At 39.8% G+C, this 22,221-nt stretch overlaps 2 protein-coding genes across 5 annotated transcripts; one reads left to right on the top strand and one right to left on the bottom strand.

The window, feature by feature from the left end:
• The first annotated feature begins 1,146 nt into the window (after nt 1–1,146).
• On the top strand, nt 1,147–13,412 carry angel1 (angel homolog 1 (Drosophila)). 3 transcript variants are annotated; one of them, XM_056476429.1, is made up of 12 exons: nt 1,147–1,287; nt 3,052–3,206; nt 3,411–3,627; nt 5,133–5,396; nt 5,949–6,166; nt 7,705–7,774; nt 8,930–9,360; nt 9,623–9,749; nt 10,799–10,912; nt 11,168–11,192; nt 12,217–12,383; nt 13,054–13,412. In XM_056476429.1, exons 1-12 carry the CDS (start codon nt 1,224–1,226, stop codon nt 13,191–13,193), a joined length of 1,992 nt encoding a protein of 663 aa, XP_056332404.1. In that variant the 5' UTR covers nt 1,147–1,223; the 3' UTR covers nt 13,194–13,412. The 3 variants fall into 3 exon arrangements, with proteins under 3 accessions (XP_056332404.1, XP_056332403.1, XP_056332405.1); XM_056476428.1 differs by having other exon boundaries at nt 3,049–3,206; XM_056476430.1 differs by lacking the exon at nt 1,147–1,287 and having other exon boundaries at nt 3,113–3,324.
• fam98b (family with sequence similarity 98 member B) lies at nt 13,397–21,086 on the bottom strand. 2 transcript variants are annotated; one of them, XM_056476436.1, is made up of 8 exons: nt 20,959–21,086; nt 20,395–20,543; nt 19,990–20,106; nt 19,464–19,642; nt 18,508–18,588; nt 18,317–18,433; nt 16,012–16,179; nt 13,397–14,652 (listed from the first exon to the last, which is right to left on the bottom strand). In XM_056476436.1, exons 1-8 carry the CDS (start codon nt 20,994–20,996, stop codon nt 14,443–14,445), a joined length of 1,059 nt encoding a protein of 352 aa, XP_056332411.1. In that variant the 5' UTR covers nt 20,997–21,086; the 3' UTR covers nt 13,397–14,442. The 2 variants fall into 2 exon arrangements, with proteins under 2 accessions (XP_056332411.1, XP_056332412.1); XM_056476437.1 differs by having other exon boundaries at nt 19,990–20,103.
• Between the last annotated feature and the right edge of the window lie 1,135 nt (nt 21,087–22,221).

Raw genomic sequence — 22,221 nt, 5'->3', positions numbered from 1 at the left:
GCAACAGCTGTATATGTGATCCTGCTCTAGTCATTAAACATGCATGTTATTCCTGTACACACACACTTGCACAAACGCACACATGCAAACACACACACACAGTTACATACACATAATATAATATAATATAATATAATATAATATAATATAATATAATATAATATAATATAATATAATATAATATAATATAATATAATATAATATAATATGTATGACTCTGTGTCCCAGTGGTTAGCACTGAGGCCTCACAGCAAGAAGGTTGCTGGTTTGAGTCGAGTCAGTTAGTGTTTCTGTGTGGAGTTTGCATGTTCTCTCCGTGTTGGTGTGGGTTTCCTCCGGGTGCTCCGGTTTCCCCCACAGTCCAAACACATGCACTATAGGGGAATTGATCAACTAAAATGGCCGTAGCGTTTGAGTGTGTGTGTGTGAATGAGTGTGTATGGGTGATTCCCAGTACTGGCTTGCACCTGGAAGGGCATGTGGTGTGTAAAACATATGCTGGATAAGTTGACGGTTCATTCCGCTGTGGCGACCTCTGATTAATAAAGGGACTAAGCCGAAAAAAATGAAAAAAATGAATGAATAATATAATATAATATAAAAAAATGAGAAAAAATGTGTGTGTGCATTAATCAAGCTATGACATCATCCATAGACATATCATTAACGAGATGATTATTAAAAATGTTGCCCTTTTCTTATTATTTGCTACTTGAGAGAAAACAAGAGTCAAATTCAGCGAGAAAAACGGGAAAATACAAAGAAGACTTCAGACTTTTCTGTTTATGAATATTTGTTTTGTTTTTAATATAATTTTTTTATTTTATATTTTAATTTTTAATTTTTATTTTTATAAGATTCTTTCTAAAATTAAAAATAACACCTCTGAGGACTAAAATATGGATCACTCACATTTGTAAACTCAAAATCATCCAAATATTTGTTCAAAATGTTTGCATTAAAAAACAAACCAACTAGGGAGCTGCTTCCTCTACAAAACCACAACGCGAAAAAGTGACATCAACATCAGCATACTTAAAAATGGGAAATTTAATAAATGCAAAATAAGAAAAAACTGCATTAATGGTGCCAAGTTTGCGGAGGCGCGGCTGTCTGCGGGCAGTGACGTCACTCCGCCGGCGTCTGTCGTCACGCTCCTGTCGCCCCCTCGCGCTGGTTCGCTGTTCAGCTGCTGAATAATATAAAGTTCGTCGGTTTCCCAGATGATCGTCTGTGCGATGTTTTATGCGCTTTATCCGCTTTCCAGACTCCTCGAGAGAGTTTCAGGTGAGAATGCTTCTGTTGTTAGTGTGCTTTTCCCTGTTTCTGTTGATGACTCGGCCGCGCGCCTGCAGCACGAGCACGTGCGCCTCAACCATAATAATAATAATAATAATAATAAAGCACCGAAACACACACTAAAGTCAAGATCACTGTAATATATCCAATAGATCACCTCAGCTCTGGCTGATTATTGATGTCAACAGTGGACCCAGAGTAAACCCAGTTGAACAGGATTGAAATACTGCTGGCCTTTTATCTGATGCTGATGATATATCTCTAATAAATCATGTAACATGTATATGTAATTTAGTTAATCAGAGAACGGGGTAAGTTGTCACAGTTTAATTCATACTGCTGTCTCGGGTGTGTTTATTTTTGAACGTGTGTTTAAAAGAAAACACTCGTGAGGAGAAAAACAAATAGCCATGGTTGTGTTACTGCCATGTTAGTGTAAAACAGTGACCATATCATTAATGTATTCCATTATTTAACACCAGCACAGGAATCAGGCTATGCACATGCTTTTATACTAAGTATTTATTTTAAATGAGCTAATAAATTAATAAGCTAGCAAAATAACCTTTAATAGATACATGTGTGTTAACTTCTGTGACTTATTGATTTATTTGCTCATTTTACAGCACATTAAAGAAGTTGATTTGACACGACACATAAAATACTTGGTAGGTTTAAGATCAAATCTGATTACAATGCGCTGTTATAATGGCATATGATGTGTGTATGTCAGTCTGGTTATATTTTTATATGACAATATCATTAATGACATATTAATATTTCAAATTCATATTCAAATTATGTTAATATTTGAAAAAATATATGTTATTTGGTTTATTTTTAAAATAATTTTTCAAATATTATTTGTTTAAATATGAATTGAAATTGAAGTATTAATTATTACAATTTCTGAATTTTAAACATTTTAAAAAAATAATTGTTTAAAAAATATATTATTTAGATGTTATTTGGATTTTATTATTATTATTATTTTGGATTTATTTTAATATTAATTTCATTTGAAATATTATTTAGTTGAATATGAATTGAATTTGAAATATTAATTGTAAAAAACAATTTTTAAATTTCAAATATAATTAATTATTCAAATATTATTTGAATTTGAATTTTTTTTAAATGTTATTTAAATTTGAATTGAATTTGTAAACAAATAAAGTTATTTTTCAAATATTAATTATTTAAATATTATTTGGATTTAAAATATTAATTAGTAAGAGTGGCATGGTGGCGCAATGAGTAGCCTCACAGCAAGAAGGTCACTGGTTTGAGCCTCAGCTGGGTAAGTTGGCATTTCTGTGTGGAGTTTGCATGTTCTCCCTGTGTTGACGTAGGTTTCCTCCGTGTAATCGGGTTTCGCCCAGTCCAAAGACATGCGGTGTAGGGGAATTGGGTAAACTAAATTGTCCATAGTGAATGGGAGTGTATGGATGTTTCCCAGTGATGGGTTGCAGCTGGAAGGGCATCCAAAAACATATATGTTGGAAAGGTTGGTTGTTCATTCCGCTGTGGCGACCCCTGATTAATAAAGGGACTAAGCCAAAAAGAAAATTAATGAATAAATGAATATTAATTATTGGATTTAAAAAAACAAATCAAATTCATATTTAAATAAATAATATAAAAAAAATAATGACAATTTCAACTATAGTGTCTCCTTTTGAACTAGATCTGCATCCTCCAATCAGATCAGTGTGTTCTGTAATCAGTGTTTGTGGTGTGTGTCCGCAGCAGTGTGGCAGAAGGCTCCGTCAGTGCATGTGAATGGCAGAGAGGTTTGGGACGGTGGCGGTGAACAGCAGCAGACGGGACGCTCACTCCAGAGGAACAGCACACAGAGATCAGCACACCGTCCACAACACAAACACACACACACACACAGTCCTCAGGTACAGTAGACTTCTGCCTGTATCAAGTATAGTTGCGGGTAATGCACAACACCTGTTTTTCAGCTGCCAGTGATGTTCCGGTGAAACTGCAATATTTAGTTTTCACAGGAGGACGACGGTATTAATAAATAAATTAATGTATTAATGTATATGTGTTAATAAATTAACTGTATTAATATCAACATACTGCTTGTCTATCCTCAGGGAACACTGGTGGAGACTCTAGAAAGAGGACAAGTGGAAGAAGAGCTGCACAAGACTCTGTGTGATGTCAGTCAGATGGAGGGAGTGCTGTCAGAAACACCGCTCGCCGGTCTGGAGGACACACACCATCCAGATCCTGTGAAGAACCAGGCTGAATCTGACAACATCACCCAAGAAGTCGGATTATCTCCGCATCTGACAGCAGACGCTCCCACAGGTGCAGAATATGGGCTGTTGATGTATCAGCCCTGTCAAACATGATGATGATATGATGAATATGATTAGTATTGTCATCATTTACAATGCAGTAACTGGGTAAAGGTCGCATGAAGTGGATGTTTGACGTGATCTCAACTCAAACAGAGAGGGCGGGACATAGTGTAGCCCCTCCCCTTAAAAAAAAAAAAACAGCCAATAGTGTTCTGTTTTAAACAGCTCTGCCTGTGAGAGTGGCCGAGCTCAAGCGTGTCAAATCAATGAGAAGGAGGAGGCGGGGCATGTCAGACACTAGAGAGCATCTGATTGATTGAATCTGGAGATTTTATGAGAAACTATGAGGTATGGGACCAAATTCCTGCCTAAAGTATCATGGTCGCGAATAGAAAAATATTAAGATTGTAATATATATATATATATATATATATATATGATTTAATGTTATAAAAATGGACATTGCGTGTAAAATTATAACGAGCAAAAACTAAACTCAGAATAAGAACGAGGTCGCGTACCGAAAGATGATGAGCGTGAATCAAAATTTAATACATGTTTGGACGAAATCAGTTTTCCCGCTCATATTATCATATCTGAACCAAAAGATGCAATGCGAGTTTCATTTAAATCACAGACGGGCTTCAGCGTCATCATTGGTCCACTAGTCGAGATTGACAGTTGCTCGTCCAGCCAATCTGATGAACGGGGAGGGGACATCGCTCCAATGTAAAGCTGCGGTCACACTGCACTTTTCTCCCCATAGACTTCCATTCATACGCACGCCAATGCGTCAGACCAGAAACGCAAGCTCGTCCGACAAGTTTTGCAGCTCACTGCATTGCAAAGTTCAAGCTTGGTGAACTCTGACCTGCGAAATGCATCCCATGACTGCGCGAGACCAATCGAAGATCAAAACATGACCTCTCTGGACAGAAAAACGTGGAGCAATCACTCGCTTTATTTAAAAGTCTAATCATGTTGTTTAATCCCGCCCCTTTTTAAAGTGCCGTATCACAGAGTTCCGTATGGTCAAACTCAAGTGTGACCGACAGGGGCGTAGCGGACATTTTAAAAGTGTGGGGGGGCGGCTGTATGAGATCATATGTTCATATAATTATTAATCACCTGTTTCTAAATGGTCTGTCTCTAAAAGTGAGGGTGACGGATTCCCCCCCTGTCCCCCCTGGTTGCTACGCCCCTGGTGACCGAGGCATAACCCGTGGCTGCTCATTGTGGCAGGCTGTCAGTGATCGCTGAGGTTTCATATAATACATATGTGCTGTATCTTCTGACACCTGATATAAACCACAATCTTCTCTGAGGCGCTATCATTCATTCTTTCGTTTTCCTTCAGCTTAGTCTCTTATTCATCAGAGGTAGCCACAGTGGAATGAACCGCCAACTATTCCAGCATATGTTTTACGCAGCGGATGCCCTTCCAGCTGCAACTCAGTCAATACAAGTAAACTGTAACTTACGTAAATTACTGTCTGTTTGTCTCCTCCGCAGAAGCAGACGGCTGTGATGGCGCCGGGTCATTAATGCAGGGTTGTTCTGCAGGCTCTGGAGGTGCAGCTCTTCTTGAGTCCCGCAGCCCTGTGTTTGGCCTGTCAGCTTTACTGTCAGACACTCAGCAGTTCCAGATGGACGCTGAGCCCGTCGGGTGGCACTTTCCCGTCGGACACGGCTTGGCGGAGATGTGTTACTGTCCTTACGTGCAGTTTCCGGACGTCAGCTACTATCCTGCATTTCAAGACCATGACAATATAGAAGGTCAGATTGATCCTGCAACATAATGTTCGCTTAAAGTAGGGCTGCACGATACTGTAATGTGTATTTATATAGTGCATCTACTGTTGAAGTCGCCCTCCTCTATATTTCATTTCTCTTTGCCATAATGACAGCACATAATATTAGACTAGATATTCTTCAAGACACTAGTATTCAGCTTAAAGTGACATTTAAAGGCTTAACTAGGGTAATTAGGGTAAAGTTAGGGTAATTAGGCAAGTCATTGTATAACAGTGGTTTATTCTGGAGACAATCCAACACTAATATTGCTGAAGGGGGCGAATAATATTGACCTTAAAATGAGTTTAAACAATTAAAAACTGCTTTTATTCTAGCTGAAATAAAACAAATAAGACTTTCACCAGAAGAACAAATATTAGAGGAAATACTGAGAGAAATTCAGCTGTATCCCAATCATTTGGGGAATATTTGAACAAGAAACAGAAGATTCAGAGGAGGGTGAATAATATTGCTCTCAACCAAATATTGCCATTACTGTGTATCATAGTCAGACTTTCTCCTCTTCTCTCCAAGTGATGTGGCGAGTGTGGGAGGACCTTAGTGAACCCCGCAGCAGTGACAGTGCAGACGCGTCTCCGGTGTTCGACTTCAGCATCATGTCTTATAATATTCTGGCTCAGGATCTGCTGGAAGCCAATCCACATCTGTACACACACTGTGCAGAGGACGTGCTGAGGTGGGAAAACCGGCTCCAGTCCATCCTGAAGGAGCTGCAGATCTGGCAACCTGATGTAAGACAACATTATTCATTCATTCATATAGCTCCAGATCTGGCAACCCGATGTAAGACAACATTATTCATTCATTCATATAGCTCCAGATCTGGCAACCCGATGTAAGACAACATTATTCATTCATTCATATAGCTCCAGATCTGGCAACCCGATGTAAGACAACATTATTCATTCATTCATATAGCTCCAGATCTGGCAACCCGATGTAAGACAACATTATTCATTCATTCATGTAGCTCCAGATCTGGCAACCCGATGTAAGACAACATTATTCATTCATTCATATAGCTCCAGATCTGGCAACCCGATGTAAGACAACATTATTCATTCATTCATATAGCTCCAGATCTGGCAACCCGATGTAAGACAACATTATTCTTTCATTAATTTATATAGCTGCACATCTGGCAATCGGATGTAGGATAACCATTCATTCATTTATTTTTATAACTGCACATCTGGCAACCGGATGTAGGATAACCATTCATTCATTTATTTTTATAACTGCACATCTGGCAACCGGATGTAAGACAACCATTCATTCGTTCATTTATTCATATAGCTCCAGATCTGGCAACCGGATGTAAGACAACCATTCATTCATTCATTCATTCATTCATATAGCTCCAGATCTGGCAACCAGATGTAAGACAACCAACCATTCATTCATTCATTCATTCATTCACTTATATAGCTGCACATCTGGCAACCGGATGTAAGACAACAATTTATTCATTCATTTATTAATATAGCTGCACATCTGGCTACCGGATGTAAGACAGCCATTCATTCATTTATTTATTTATTCATATAGCTCCAGATCTAGCAACCAGATGTAAGACAACCATTCTTTCATTCATTCATTCATTCATTCATTCTTTCATTCATATAGCTCCAGATCTGGCAACCGGATGTAAGACAACCATTCATTCATTCATATAGCTCCAGATCTGGCAATCGGATGTAAGACAACCATTCATTCATTCATTCATATAGCTCCAGATTTTGCTACCTGATGTAAGACAACCGTTCATTCATTCATATAGCTCCAGATCTGGCAACCGGATGTAAGACAACCATTCATTCATTCATTCATGCATTCATTTATTCATATAGCTCCAGATTTTGCTACCTGATGTAAGACAACCGTTTATTCATTCATATAGCTCCAGATCTGGCAACCGGATGTAAGACAACCATTCATTCATTCATTCATGCATTCATTTATTCATATAGCTCCAGATTTTGCAACTGGATGTAAAACAACCATTCATTCATTCATATAGCTCCAGATTTTGCAACTGGATGTAAGACAACCATTCATTTATTCATTCATTCATGCATTCGGTTAACAGATGTGCAGCTAAATGAATGAATCTGTATACATTCACCTTTGATGCAGTGTGCAGTGAGTAAAAGAAAAGGTTATGAACTCTTTTCGAAAGTCTCCTTATTCAGAAGATAAATAGAGATGTCCTTTCCTAAACCCAATGGTTCATGTATCTATTTAATGTTAATATTTCTATTTTGCACAGATTGTTTGTCTTCAGGAAGTGCAAGAGGATCATTTTGAGGAGCAGATGCATCCTATCCTGATCGACATGGGTGAGACGTGGCCAGAATTATTATGGGCACATCTAAACTTGCTGCTGATGTGAACAGCAAAACGCAAATATGTTCAGTAGATGTTCACTATTATTATGGTAGTGACAGATGTAGTATGGTCTTGTTTATAGTTCAAATATCTGAATATTCTTACATCAAGGAGCATTTTCTAGACTAGTAAAAACTATGGTCTTGTTTTCAGAAATCGGTCAAAATAAGTGAGTTTTTCCTTAAAACAACCTAAACAATCTTCCAGTGAGGTGAAAAATAAGCAAAATAATAATGTTTTCACTTTGAAATAAGATTATTTTGATTACCCCATTGGCAGATTATTTTGCTTGTTTTAAATTAAAAACGCACTTACTTTTTACGTATTATTTCTCAAAACAAGACAATATTTTACCATCAAAATATATGATATGATATATGATCAGTGCTTTACTAAAAGATAGGTCTTTACTCTAGTTTTGAACTGAGAGAGTGTCTGAGCCTATGAGATTATCAGGAAGGCTATTCCAGAGTTTAGGAGCCATATATGAGAACCCTCGACCTCCTTTCGTGGACTTTGCTATTCTAGTTACTACCAGAAGCCCTGAGTTTAGAGATCTTAAAGAGCGGGTTGGATTATAGTGAGACAGAAGGTTGGTTAGATAAACAGGAGCCAGATTATTTAACGCTTTATTGCTTATAATCCATGTTTTATAATATAATAAATGTAATAATAAATTTAAATAAAGAATAAAATTTGTCTTTATTGATTTCATCGTAAGGCGACGCAGTTGCGCAGTAGGTAGTGCTGTCGCCTCACATCAAGAAGGTCGCTGGTTCGAGCCTCGGCTGGGTCAGTTGGCGTTTCCGTGTGGAGTTCGTTCTCCCTGCTCCGGTTTCCCCCACTGTCAGTCCAAACACACGTAGTATAGGTGAATTGGGTAGGCTAAATTGTCCATAGTGTTTGTGTGTGAGTGAGTGTGTATGGATGTTTCCCAGGGATGGGTTGCGGCTGGAAGGGCATCTGTTGCGTAAAACATGCTGGATAAGTTGGCGGTTCATTCCGCTGTGGCGACCCCGGATTAATAAAGGGACTAAGCCGAAAAGAATATAAATGAATGAATGAATGAATGGTTTCATTGTCTTGACTGCATGTTTTTGGTCCAGGTTATACATGCATCTATAAGCGGCGCACAGGCTCAAAAACAGACGGCTGTGCGGTGTTTTACCGCAGTGAACGCTTCATCCAGCTCTCCGTCAGCCTGCTGGAGTTTCGCCGCTCGGAGTGTGAGCTGCTGGATCGGGATAATGTGGGTATCGTGCTGCTCCTCCAGCCCACGGCGGGACCCAATCATCAGTTTACACCGGTGTGTGTTGCCAACACACACCTCCTGTTCAATCCCAGGAGAGGAGACGTGAAGCTGGCCCAGCTCGCCATCATGTTCGCCGAGATCCACAGCGTCATGCAGAAATGCAGGAGTGAAGGGAAAAGCTGTGAGCTGATTCTGTGTGGAGACTTCAATGCTTTACCCAGGAGTCCTCTGTGGACGCTGATCACCACCGGGCAGCTCTACTATCACGGCTTACCAACGTGGATGGTGAGAGACCCTGATTACTGGCATTTTTTACAATGTACAGTTGAAGTCAGAATCACTTGCCCTCCTGTGAACAGATTCAGGCATTTCTCACAGTATTTCCTCTAATATTTGTTCTTCTGGAGAAAGTCTTATTTGTTTTATTTCAGCTAGAATAAAAGCAGTTTTTAATTGTTTTAAACCCATTTTAAGCTCAATATTATTCGCCCCCTTCAGCAATATTAGTGTTGTAAAAACACTGCAAATACATTGATGGTTTGTGCAGGTTTCAGGCCAGACGGATTTGTCATATAAAGCTCATCACAACAGGCTTTTCTCCCCATTGTGGCCCAGCAGCCTGTGCATTACTGACCGCTGCCAGTACAAAACTGACACACACACCACAGCTTCAGGTCAGTGCCAGATATACATGAACTCACCAGCCACTTTATTAGGTACACCTTACTTGTACCAGGTTTGACCCCTTTTGCCTTCAGATCTGCCTTAATCCTTGATGGCGTAGATTCAACAAGCTACTGGAAATATTCCTCAGAGATTTTGCTCCATATTGACATGATAGCATCACACAGTTGCTGCAGATTTGTCAGCTGCACATCCATGATGCCAATCTCCCGTTCCACCACATCCCAATGGTACTCTATTAGATTGAGCTCTGGTGACTGTGGAGGCCATTTTAGTACAGTGAACTCATTGTCATGTTCAAGAAACCAGTCTGAGATGATTGGTGCTTTATGACATGGTGCGTTATCCTGCTGGAAGTATCCATGCTTTCATGTTGTTGACGCCAAATTATGAGCCGAGCATCCGAATGTGTCAGCAGAAATGGAGACTCATCTGACCAGGCAACGTTTCTCCAATCTTCCATTGTCCAGTTTTGGTGAGCCTGTGTGAATTGTAGCCTCAGTTTCCTGTTCTTAGCTGACAGGAGTGGCACCCGGTGTGGTCTTCTGCTGCTGTAGCCCATCCGCCTCAAGGTTGGACAGAGATGGTTGTAACGAGTGCTTATTTGAGTTACTGTTGCCTTTCTATCAGCTGGAACCAGTCTGGCCATTCTCCTCTGACCTCTGGCATCAACAAGGCATTTGCGCCTACAGAACTGCCGCTCACTGAATATTTCCTCTTTGTCATTCTCTGTAAACCCTAGAGATGGTTGTGCGTGAAAATCCCAGTAGATCAGCAGTTTCTGAAATACTCAGAGCAGCTCGTCTGGCAGCAACAACCATGCCACGTTCAAAGTCACTTAAATCCCCTTTCTTCCCCATTCTGATGCTCGCTTTGAACAGTAGCAGATCGTCTTGACCATGTCTACATGCCTAAATTTGCGTTAACGAGCAGTTGGATAGGTGTACCTAATAAAGTGGCCGGTAAGTGTAGTTACAAGGTATTTAAAATCCAACATGGTCTTTGATTGCCAGCGTGTGTGTGTGTGTTTTATTTTCAGATGGTAAACAGCAGTACAGCCATGAGTTTATGTGTCAGCTGCGCTTCAGTGACGCGGCGTGTGTTCGGCCTGCAGATCTGGAGCTCATACCTGGAGTAACAGACAAAACACCGGGTAACAGATTCACCTGCTTCAGCTCTGCACCAGCTAATGCTAGGCCCAGTTCAGACTAAATATGGTTCAAGTCACAGTTGACATGCTATTAAATGCATGAGCACTGATATGGAGCTCCATGGTTTTTGACAAACGACACATTCATGTAAAAGTCTCAGATTAGTACACAGCAACTGGGGAAATTGTTTAGATCCTCACACATATAGGGTAAACGTGTTCAAATATTCTCTGATTTTTAATCTCTACTTTTTGCAGACCCAGGAGACATGTTTAATCTACGGTGAGTTTCATTTATTATTATTAAATGTTGTTTTTTAATATTCGTGAGCTGTTTGGTCTCTAAATGGTGAGCAAATGCTAAGTATGTCCATCTAACATAATTGTTTAGCCAATGAACGCAAAGTTACTCTGGGCTGCACAAAAGTATTGATATTTAGAGCAAATGCTGTTTGTAAGGGAAACGCAAGACCTTTATGATGCTTCAACACTGTCATGTTTATCTTCTGTTATTTCTTTATGAGTTTAACATTAACTTTTATCTTATAACTCATTATTTATCCACATGTAGCTCAAACATACGGCTATAATCATCACTGTAATGCAGTCCCTGACTTTCTCCAGTTCTCTACAGGGTGTGTGTTTTGTGTTCGTTTGATGTTTGTGTCACGTTTTCTCCTTAATATGTCTGTTTTTTTGTTAATGTTGGCTTTGGTATGAGCACTTATACACTGTTTAGGGTCAGGATGACACAGAGGCTCTTTTCCTCAGTCAAAAAACTCAAATGGTTGCCTTCATATAAATAGTATAATATTTTGTGACATTGTCTACCTATATGCGCACACATATACACACACATATAGGCAAAACTAATCATTTCCAAAACTGTAATCACACTAGTTATTAACAATACTGGTTATTTTTGTAACCTGCAGATGGCACTTTCATTTACATCAATATTAAAGTCATTTTTTTTAATAAAAATGTCCACTTTTATGCGAGTTAGTGGTGTTGTGGAGTGGTAAATTGGTCAAAATATCACTCCATATTTCCCAAATCATAACATAGACGTGTATACAAGAAGTAAACACAATAATTATATATAATTGATATTGTAATTGTATTTATTTGTATGATAACGCAGTGTTTGGGGTCATGCTGGCAGACTGCTGAAATAAACAGTACATAAAGCTTATTATAGGGTGAAGGTATTAATTTTCTTCTCTTCTGCACGTTTATTGTAGCACAGAAACATAAACTAAAGTATTTTGACAACTCAAATGCTAAAATCTGACTGTATTTGGCAGGTTCAGTCCTTGTTTACGTCACAGGTTGAGTCTGACGTCTGCTTATAGTCATATTCATCCCGAAACTCTGACTGATCTGGTCACCACACTGAACTCTGAAGGAGCCGCAATGGTCGACTACATCTTCTACTCTCGACGGCAGAAGAGCCGCTTCAACGGAGGCAAAGGTAACATATCATTCATTCAGCTTAGTCCATTATTCAGAGGTTTACACAGCAGAATGAACCGCCAACTATTCCTGCATAGTTTTACGCAGCTGATGCCCTTCCAGCTGCAACCCAGTACTGGGAAACACCCATACACTCTCACATTCACACACATACACAGTTTAGTTCACCCTATTCACTTATAGCACATGCAGGGTTGGGTATCTTTTGGGGTTATTTTGAAAGTAGTTCTAAATCGATACGTTTAAAATGGTACCGGTGCCAAAACTGTGCCCGAACCGTTACTTTTGAGCCACAAAATTATGATGGATGACTCTAGAAAAATCTTTTATTCAACAAAAAATAATAATAAATTAAATTAAACTTTTAAGTTTAAATCATACATAAATATATATTTAATTTGCATTATTATATATATTTTGGCCATTTGTTTAGCATGAATTTAAGACATGCATTATGCAACTAACATTACATTAACAGCATGTGTTGAGTGTGTTCTGTATGTGACACTGCTGTATGTATTGAGTGTGTTCTGTATGTGACACTGCTGTATGTGTTGAGTGTGTTCTGTATGTGACACTGCTGTATTTTTTTTAAGTATGCTGCACATAGTATTGTATTTATTTTCTGCATGTGACGCTGGTCTGACGAGTGTGTTTGTGTTTTTCAGAGAGCTCTGGTGGTCTGAAACTGCTGGCTCGTCTGTCTCTGCTGTCTGAGGCTCATCTCTGGTCTCTGCGAGGTTTACCCAGTGAAACCTTTCCCTCTGATCATCTCAGCCTGTTGGTCAAACTTCAGCTCAGTGAATAAATGACCACGCTAACAAATGCTTTTCTCTGTTATTTTAATTGCCTTCGTTTTGTGAATTAAAAAACAAATTCAGTTTAGGTCAGATCAGTATTATGTTGTCTATTTTTCAGAGTGTGTGTGTGTGTGTGTGTGTGCACTACAATCCAGCACGATGCATGTGAGGAATATGACAGTGTGTATAATTGACCATGTTCCTAATTAATAAATCATAATTATACACTTGGTTTGTTGTGATTATTTGATTCTATATTGAATGCACCTGGATAAGTAAATGTGCTGCTGTTAATTTTGCTAATTGAACGATCTGTTAAACCCTGCAGTAAATAAACTCCAGCTGGTCCTAAACGCAGCACTATGATCATATCAGTCCAGTTCTGTCAATATAGCTCTGGCTTCCCGAGTCAATTTTTGAAGCAACAAACATTCACCACCTGAAGACAGACTATTCTACAGCACTAATAAGAGTTTCTGCTGTTAGTATGGTTTAATTATGACCACGAGAGATGCTGAAGCTGCTTTTCTTCCTATTCCAATGTCTTCCTGTTTGGGAAGCGTTTAAGAAATGATCAATTTGATTTCAAAGTTAGTTTGGGAAAAGAAAAGACCAAGAATAAGACTAAAAATACTTACAGTGCGTCATGCAAAGAAAAACACACCTTACTATTGTGCTGCTCAGCTCAGGGCAATCACTGCTTGGCTTGGTGTTGATAAATGCTGGGTAATCTAAAACCAAATTGGGTAAAATATGGACAAACTCAAACATTGGGTTAAATTTGGTCATATAAATTTAATTTTAAAAAGTTAACCCAGCAATTGGTTCAGTCTATAATACACCCAGAAATGGGTTGAAGTGTGATCAGCTCTGTGATTGGCTGTCGGTCATAGCTGATGTGTTTTTCAGTCAGAGCTCATATTCACTCAGCAGGATTGTGAATCTCCCACAGCTCCACAGATTTAGCAAGCCAAATATTTCACAGGCGATTCTCTCCATTGTGATTTGTAACAATCCACACCATGAGATTATCGCTCGCTTCAAACGGCACCGAACTGCATCCGATTTCATGCATCTGTCGTGAGTTGTGTGATTTCAGCATTGCAGCACAAATATATATTCACTAATAGTGTTTCATGTCTTTATTCTTCATCGTCTCCATGGTCTAGTCTGATCATGTACAAGTTAAATAGCTAAAGGAATCAAACACACGCTACTTTAAAAAGAGTTTCCTCCAGTGTCTCTGCTGTTTGGTAGTCAGTGATAGTAGTGTCCTCCTCCTCGTCCTCCTCGACTCCATCTTCCCGTCCTCCAGCCGTCTCCTCCACCCGTCTGCCATCCTCCTCCTCTATGTCCTGCCCCTCGCCCTCCTCCATCGGATCTCTTCCTCCAAGTGGGCATCTCCGGGGCAGGAGCCTGGATCTCAGACGGACGCCCGCCGCGGTCAGGAACTCGACCCATCAGGATCTGAACACACATAGCAGAACATCACACACACTAGAGCAGGGAATCTCATTGTTAATGTTCATGACAAACAACTTTAATAGATGATGTTTTTCTGCTAACTTTGAATCAGTGAATGTTTTTCCTAACTTTAGTGAACATTGCCTAGACGCTGTGAGAACGTTAGCTGGGTAACATCTCTTCTCCAACCATTAGTCAATTTAATGACTGGCATTTGTTTAATAGGCAGCTATCATGCATTATTACATGCGTATTTTACAAAACCTAATAATCAAAGCTAAATATCTGAACTAGTTATATTCCAAATTTGAAATTGGTATCTCAAACAATGAGCTTTCATTGTAGGAGATTTGTTTGGCCGCAGTACCAGACATGACCACCAGATGACACTTTCATCCATTTTTGTCCAAATACAGTGAATTGGGCAACACACATACACGCAAGTCAATGCTCGTTATTTTTCTGTTTCAAGCTCACGCCCGCACAATCTAATTTAAATACACAATCTACTCTGAAATTAAGAAATGATTCATAATCGCTAGAGAAAGAATTGGTAAATCATTTGTTTTCTCGCACCCAGACCAAATCCAGCACATCAATATGCGGAAAAGTCCCTTTATGGCAAGTCATTTCACTCGTCGGCCATCTTTAAAACGTCACTCGAGCATTCTGTTTGAACAGGAAACATCAAACTCTCCCGAATGACTTGTCAAACTTACGATTACATTTCATATTTGGAATCACCAATAAAATTAAAGACGAGCTCTGGTTTCATTATTAAACGTTTGATTTAAACAAAACCTGCATTTTTTCAGGTTGCCTGAGCTAATGTGCACTCAAAGGGAACGAGATCACGACACCAACCTCATTTATGGCCGTTACACATTACAATCCTCTGAATAATGATCATCCAGTCGTGCTTGGTTGTTGGTAAATCTCAACCAGAAATGACAGCGACTCTCTGTTTACTAGTTTGTGTAGTTTCTGTCATGTGATGCGTGTTTGACACGATAGACTGTATCTCGGGTTCACTTCATACACATTTCAGGTGTATTTGGATCATTTCAGAGTAGAGATCTGAAGCTTTATGCTGATATATTTCTCAGGTGTGTAAAGCAAGTATTGGCTGAGATATCAGTGTCTTTGCTGAGCCCAGAGGATCATAATGAAGCTGCAGAAACTGTCATAAACACACATCTGCTCCGAGCCCCCCTCCCGAAGAATCACCAGTCTACAGCGATCGCTGATTGGCTCCTGTATTAGTAGGCGGGGCTTTATTCGCCATATTGACCGTTACACTTTCCCCCATTCTGAATAATATGAGTGGCGTGTCTTGTGTATTCTGTAGTCTGCGGTACGCACCCTGTTGACGGCGCAGCTGGTGTTCTGGCGGCTGGATCCGCTGCTGGTCTTCACCATATTGCAGATGTCTCTCCGCGCCGCCAGCAGATGAGCCAAACTCACGCTCGACCTGACGGACAGAGCGTATCTCTTGGGCTGATACGCCCGCGCCATCTGATCAATCTTCACCTGAAAACAACAAATAAATCAATGCATGGCTTCTGATGAGGTGCGAGTCCATTACAATTCATTCATTCATTTTCCTGTGGCTTAGTCCCTTTATTTATCAGGGATCACCACAGCAAAATGAACCGCCAACTATTCCAGAATAGTTCCAGAATAGAAACCCACGCCAACACAGGGAGAACATGCAAACTCCACAAAGAAACACACACTGACCCAGCCGGGACTTGAATCAGCGAGCTTCTTGCTGTAAGGCGACAGTGCTAACCACTGAGCAGCCGTGCACCAAGTCTTTTACAAATTTGTGCAATATTTTCTAGGTGTCGATAAAAACTATTGCAAAATGACATAGTTTCTATTAACCAATCCTGTGCGACTCAAACCCATCCGCTCGCGATAGTTCACTCCAGAAATCATGGCGACAGAAAGTCCTTTTTATTTTACTTGATCACTGTTATTTGTCAACGAAGGAGACATCTGCGCATTACACAGTGGGCGGTTTTATTTAGATTTATTTTATGATACAATTGTCACCATTAAAAGGAACACTCCGCATATTTTTGGGAAATAACAGGCTCATTTTCCAGCTCCCATAGAGTTAAACTGTTGAGTTTGATCATTTTGGAGTCCATTCAGCCGATCTCCAGGTCTGGCTAAGCACTTTTAGCTTAGCTTAGCATAGATCATTTAATCAGATTAGACCATTAGCATCTCACTCAAAATAAGATTTTGCTTATTAAAAAGGAAAGTGCACTAATATTACGCAGCACCTGAAACAAGTCTCCAGGCGTAATATAATCGCACTGCTGCAGTCATGGTGCAGCAGTACAGTTCCTTGGAAAATCAGAGTTTACCTCCTACTAGCCATCAGCCAAGAAATAAGCAACTTTTCATTTTCTGTAGTCTCAAGATGAATGTGTAACTTGGCACTAAGGGTGAAACAAACAAAAAGTAAGGTCAAGAATCTTGGTGTGACTCTGGAGTAGGATCTGAGTTTCAATAGTCATGTTAAAGCAGTTAGTAAATCAGCAGACTATCATCTCACAAGAATCAGATGCTGTGTCTCCAGTGAGGACTCAGAGAAACTTGTTGATGCTTTTATCAGCAGTAGGGTGGATTACTGTAATGGCCTCCTCACTGGCCTTCCCAAAAAGACAGTCAGACAGTTACAGCTCATCCAGAACGCTGCGACTAGAATTCTGACTAGAAGCAGAAAATCAGAGCACATCACACCTGTCCTCAGGTCTTTACACTGGCTCCCAGTTACATTCAGAATAGATTTTACAGTATTATTACTGCTCTATAACTCACTAAATGGCCTAGGAGCTCAATACATTACAGATATGCTCACTGAATACAAACCTAACAGATCACTCGGATCTTTAGGGTCAAATAGATTAGAAATCCCAAGAGTTCAGTCAGAGCAGGGTGAATCAGCCTTCAGCTACTAACAGCGCCCTCTGCTGCTGGAATCAGCTTCCAGAAATGATCAGATGTGCTCATTAGGCACATTCACATCAAGACTGAACACACATCTGTTTAGCTGTGTCTTTACTAAATGAGCACTGTACTACGTCCGACAAATCACACTAGCATCCCTTTCTTTTCTTTTTCATTCTTTTATAACCTGTTTAACACATTTTAATCTGCTTTAATCATTTTTATTCTCTGTTGTTTTTATTTTCTTATTCTTGTCTCTTTTATTCCTGTTTATGTAGAGCACTTTGAATTGCCACGGTGTATGAAATGTGCTATAGAAATAATCTTGCCTTGCTACATGATTTAACTACAGAAGAGTCGAGCTTTTAATAGGAAAATTAACTAACAACTTTTTTCATGCTAATGGTCTAATCCGATTCAATGATCTATGCTAAGCTAAGCTAAAAGTGCTTAGCCAGACGCCTCCACAGAAGACTGATGCCTACTGCATGGTCTGTTCAGCAATGTTGATGTGAATAAATGAGAGCTAATCAGAGCAGCCGGCGTTAGCATCTACAGTCTACATTCTGCCACACCTATTTAAAACCGAGCGTTCTCTTGAGGGGGTCAAAAATAGCCAAAAGTCACACCGCGATAATCAATAAAAAACTAAACAAGCTAAATTTTACAAATAGCATAAGACTGAAATATAATATGTGGTCACCTTGGCTCTGTCTGACCAGCTGAAGGACTGAACGGTGACGTCGAGGCGTTTGATGAGCATCCGCCGCCGGCACTCGTACTCCGCCGACAGAGTGCTGTTGATCTTCTCCAGCTCCTCCTGCACACACAGATACACACAATTTACACACACACACTTTACACACAGCTGACGGAGCTCAGGCTGACTCTCACCCATCGCTCTGCACTGATGCTTCTCTCCAGCGCTGGAGCTCCGATGTGCGTCTCTGGAAGCTTCTCCAGCAGAGCATTCACCTGAACCACCACAAAACAACAACAACAACAGGTCGTGGATATTTACATTCACACACATCATTGAGGAGATCTAGATAATAACTTATTTTTGATTGTAATCTTAACTTAATCTGAATGTAATTCAATAATGTGCACCTTTTATAGAGCTGCTTTAAAACAATAACTATTGTTAAAGCACTATACACATAAACTTTAATGGAAAAGATTGAGATTTAAGGTCAATATTATTAGCCACCTTAAGACGTTATTTCCAATTGACGACTGTTACATGATCACTTGCATAATTTTGCACTTTAAGCTGAATACTAGTGTCTTGAAGAATATCTAGTCTAATATTATGTGCTGTCATCATGGCAAATAGAAAAGAAATCAGTTATTACAGATGAGTTATTAACACTATTATGATCAGAAATGTGTTGGGGGGAAAATCTCCTTATTAAGTAAGTGAAAAGGTATTTAAATGTCACAGAAAATCTAATAATTTAGTCTTCATGTGTCTATAATACAGTGATATAGTGTGTGCTATAATGATTATAGCTGCAGAGGGATTAAATGTTGATTTATAGCAGGAGTCAACAGCGCCATCTAGCGGCAGTGTGGATATATAGCGCTCTTCAGTTTCAAGATTAATGAAAATCAACACCAGGAATGTAAATCTCTGATTCTTATTTTACAATTAATACAATAACGTGTCATATAACTTCATTTTGCTGCAATTGATATGACAAAATTGATTCAGCTCATGTTTTTTCCTTTCATGCTTATTTTTATTCGACATTTTTAGGCTTAGATAGATAAGATGGATGGATTGATAAGATAGATAAGCCCACAACTCATCAAAACAAAGATGCATGTGTGTGTGAGTGATGGCTGACCTGCGTCTGGATGTCTGTAAAGGTGTGTGTTGCGTCTCGTCCGGCCGGATCCGGCAGTGTGAGTGTGTGACAGATGACGGAGAGATCCTGCAGAGACGAGCGCATCTCCTGCTCTTCTGCATCTCTGAGTGTTTTACTGAGCTGCAGCTGAGCCGACTGAAGCTCTGACGACACAAACACTGACACAACACACCAGCCGTCAATACACACACACACGTACTCACTCAAACATATTAATGCACACACACACAAGCACATAGGCAGGCGCACACACAGAGACACGCGCACACACACACACATACATACATAAACATATACATGCGCACACACAAATACACACATAAACACACACACTCGGGGCATACATGCACATGCAGAGACAAACACGCAAGCACTTACTTACCCTCACACACATTTCCTGCACGCACACACACACACAGAGATGCTTCATTCTTCATGCATGCACACACATGCACTTACATGTAATCTCTCTCACACACACACACACACACACACACACACTCACAGATGATCTTGAGATGGTCTCTGGTGTCCTTCACGTCCCCATTGGCTAATCGAGAGGCCAGTCCTTCATATGGACAGCAGCAGTCCTTGAGCAGCCGGCTCACCTCTAGAGGATCTGCTGACACACACACAAAGTAATGTTGACATTACACAGCTCCTTACTAATTAAGTGCATGTCAGGATTGGGTTCGGGTTAGGGCTAGGGGTAGGCCACTGACACTATCATTAACCTGTCAGATAAACAATAGAAGTCTAAGTAATGTCCTCACTGAGATAGGAAAACAAACCATTGTGTGTGTCTCAGTGAAGTGTCACCTGTGTTTTGTTGTGTGTGTGTGTGGTGGTGGTGGGGGGGGGGGGGGGGGGGGCGTCACCTGTGATGATCCTGTGTGTGCGCGTGTCTCACCTGTGATGATCTTGTCCTGTGTGTGTGTCTCAGTGAATTGCGTCAGTTGTTTTGTGAGCCACGTCAGCAAATTAACATATTCAGATGAGCTGAAGCCCCGCCCACACTCGGCCAGCAGACACGCCTCCTCCGTCAGCGGCCCGTCATACCTGAGCATCATCATAATCATCTTCATCATCAATGATTAAAGCACGAAAACAGATTAGTGGAATATTATTGTAGTAATATTTACTAAAATAAGGATATTATTTACTATTATTTTAGTGATATTTCATTTTCTTTTAATCAGTTTCCTCTGTTTTGTCTTTTAAATCTATCCCCTTTCCATTTATTTGCGTTTCTAATTCATTTATTCGACCAGCACTGTGAAACATGACTATATAAACACATTATAAACGTTATAATAATAATATTAATAATAATAATAATAATAATAATAATAATAATAATAATACAGCTGACTTTCGCGTTGACCGCTTCTTTATGGGGTTTCTAACGTAAACACATCTTCATCATCATCACTCTTATCTTTACTATCATGAATTCTGCACGGTGTGCTCTTACCCAAGCTGCTCCAGGATGTCCAGAATATCGCTCTCCATCTTCAGCGCGTCCAGATATACTTATTAATATTCATCGATCACTTTAATGAACACTGAGGAATTCATTCACACGCGCGTCTCCTTCAGCGGTGCTCCACTCAAAGCAAGCCGTCAGGAAACACAACAACGCAAGAGTTCCTCTGCCACTGTCGTTGTTGCTGGAAGGGATACAGTTCATACAAAATTATGAAATCACCTATCGATTGTATTTTATGAACGTCTACCCACACTCAAACACTACACATGCCCCTAACGGTATTGTAAAAACGATCATTATTATTGTACTGTAGTTTTAGCGTTAACTTCCGGCCGCAGCTGTATGCTCTCTGGACTTTACCGTTATCTTCATCACGAAGAATATATGGAGGCCGTTTGATTCATCTTTACATTGTACTCCTATAATCACAGTAAAAAACAAAACAAAAACAGTCTGGACTGTGTGTTTCGCCTGTCAACAGACATCTGATAAAAGTCTTAAAGATCTTAAATCCACAAAATGTGGACAAAAACACCGAAAAGGACCTAAAATTACAATTGCCTTTGTTGAGCTACTTACGAGCTTACAGTCTTGATTTCAACGCTTCAGACGTTGAAGCTTCTCCAGACGAACCTTTTCTTACTCAGGAGGTTTCGTCTAGTACAAATATATCAACATTCTTAGGCATTTAAGAATATTCGAGTAAAATATTCTTGTTTTTCAGAAATAAGAAGTTCGTTTTCCTTAAAAAATAATCATGTTTCAAAACGAAAACAACATTAGTTTGTCTTATACCTCAATGTGTTTGTAGCCTCCGTGTAAATTAAGGTGAATCAGAAAGAAAGATTTAACATACCGCATTTTCAACATTTATCCACATGGCTTATGGCTAGCATAAACATGTGTTTTTAACCTAATATATTGCTAACATACTTTTAGGTTTCTGCGTGTTGTTCTGCATGTTACTGCATGAATTACTGTGTTATTTTGACTAACATCCCTACTGAAAAAAACAGCTTAAACCAACCTTAGCTGGTTGGCTGATTTTAGCTGGTTGGCCTGGTTTAGAGGGGTTTTGGCCACTTCCAGGCTGGTTTCCAGGCATTTCCAGCCTGGTCTTAGCTGGTCAGGCTGGAAAATGACATAGCTGGTTTTGGCTGGGCTCCCAGCGTGACTAGGCTGGTTAAGCTGGTCATCTCCCAGCCTGACCAGCTAAGACCAGGCTGGAAACGGCCTGGAAGTGGCCAA

Source organism: Danio aesculapii, chromosome 17 (assembly GCF_903798145.1).
Source record: "Danio aesculapii chromosome 17, fDanAes4.1, whole genome shotgun sequence".
NCBI classification, from domain to species: domain Eukaryota; kingdom Metazoa; phylum Chordata; class Actinopteri; order Cypriniformes; family Danionidae; genus Danio; species Danio aesculapii.
This window is presented reverse-complemented; position numbering and strand designations above follow the sequence as displayed.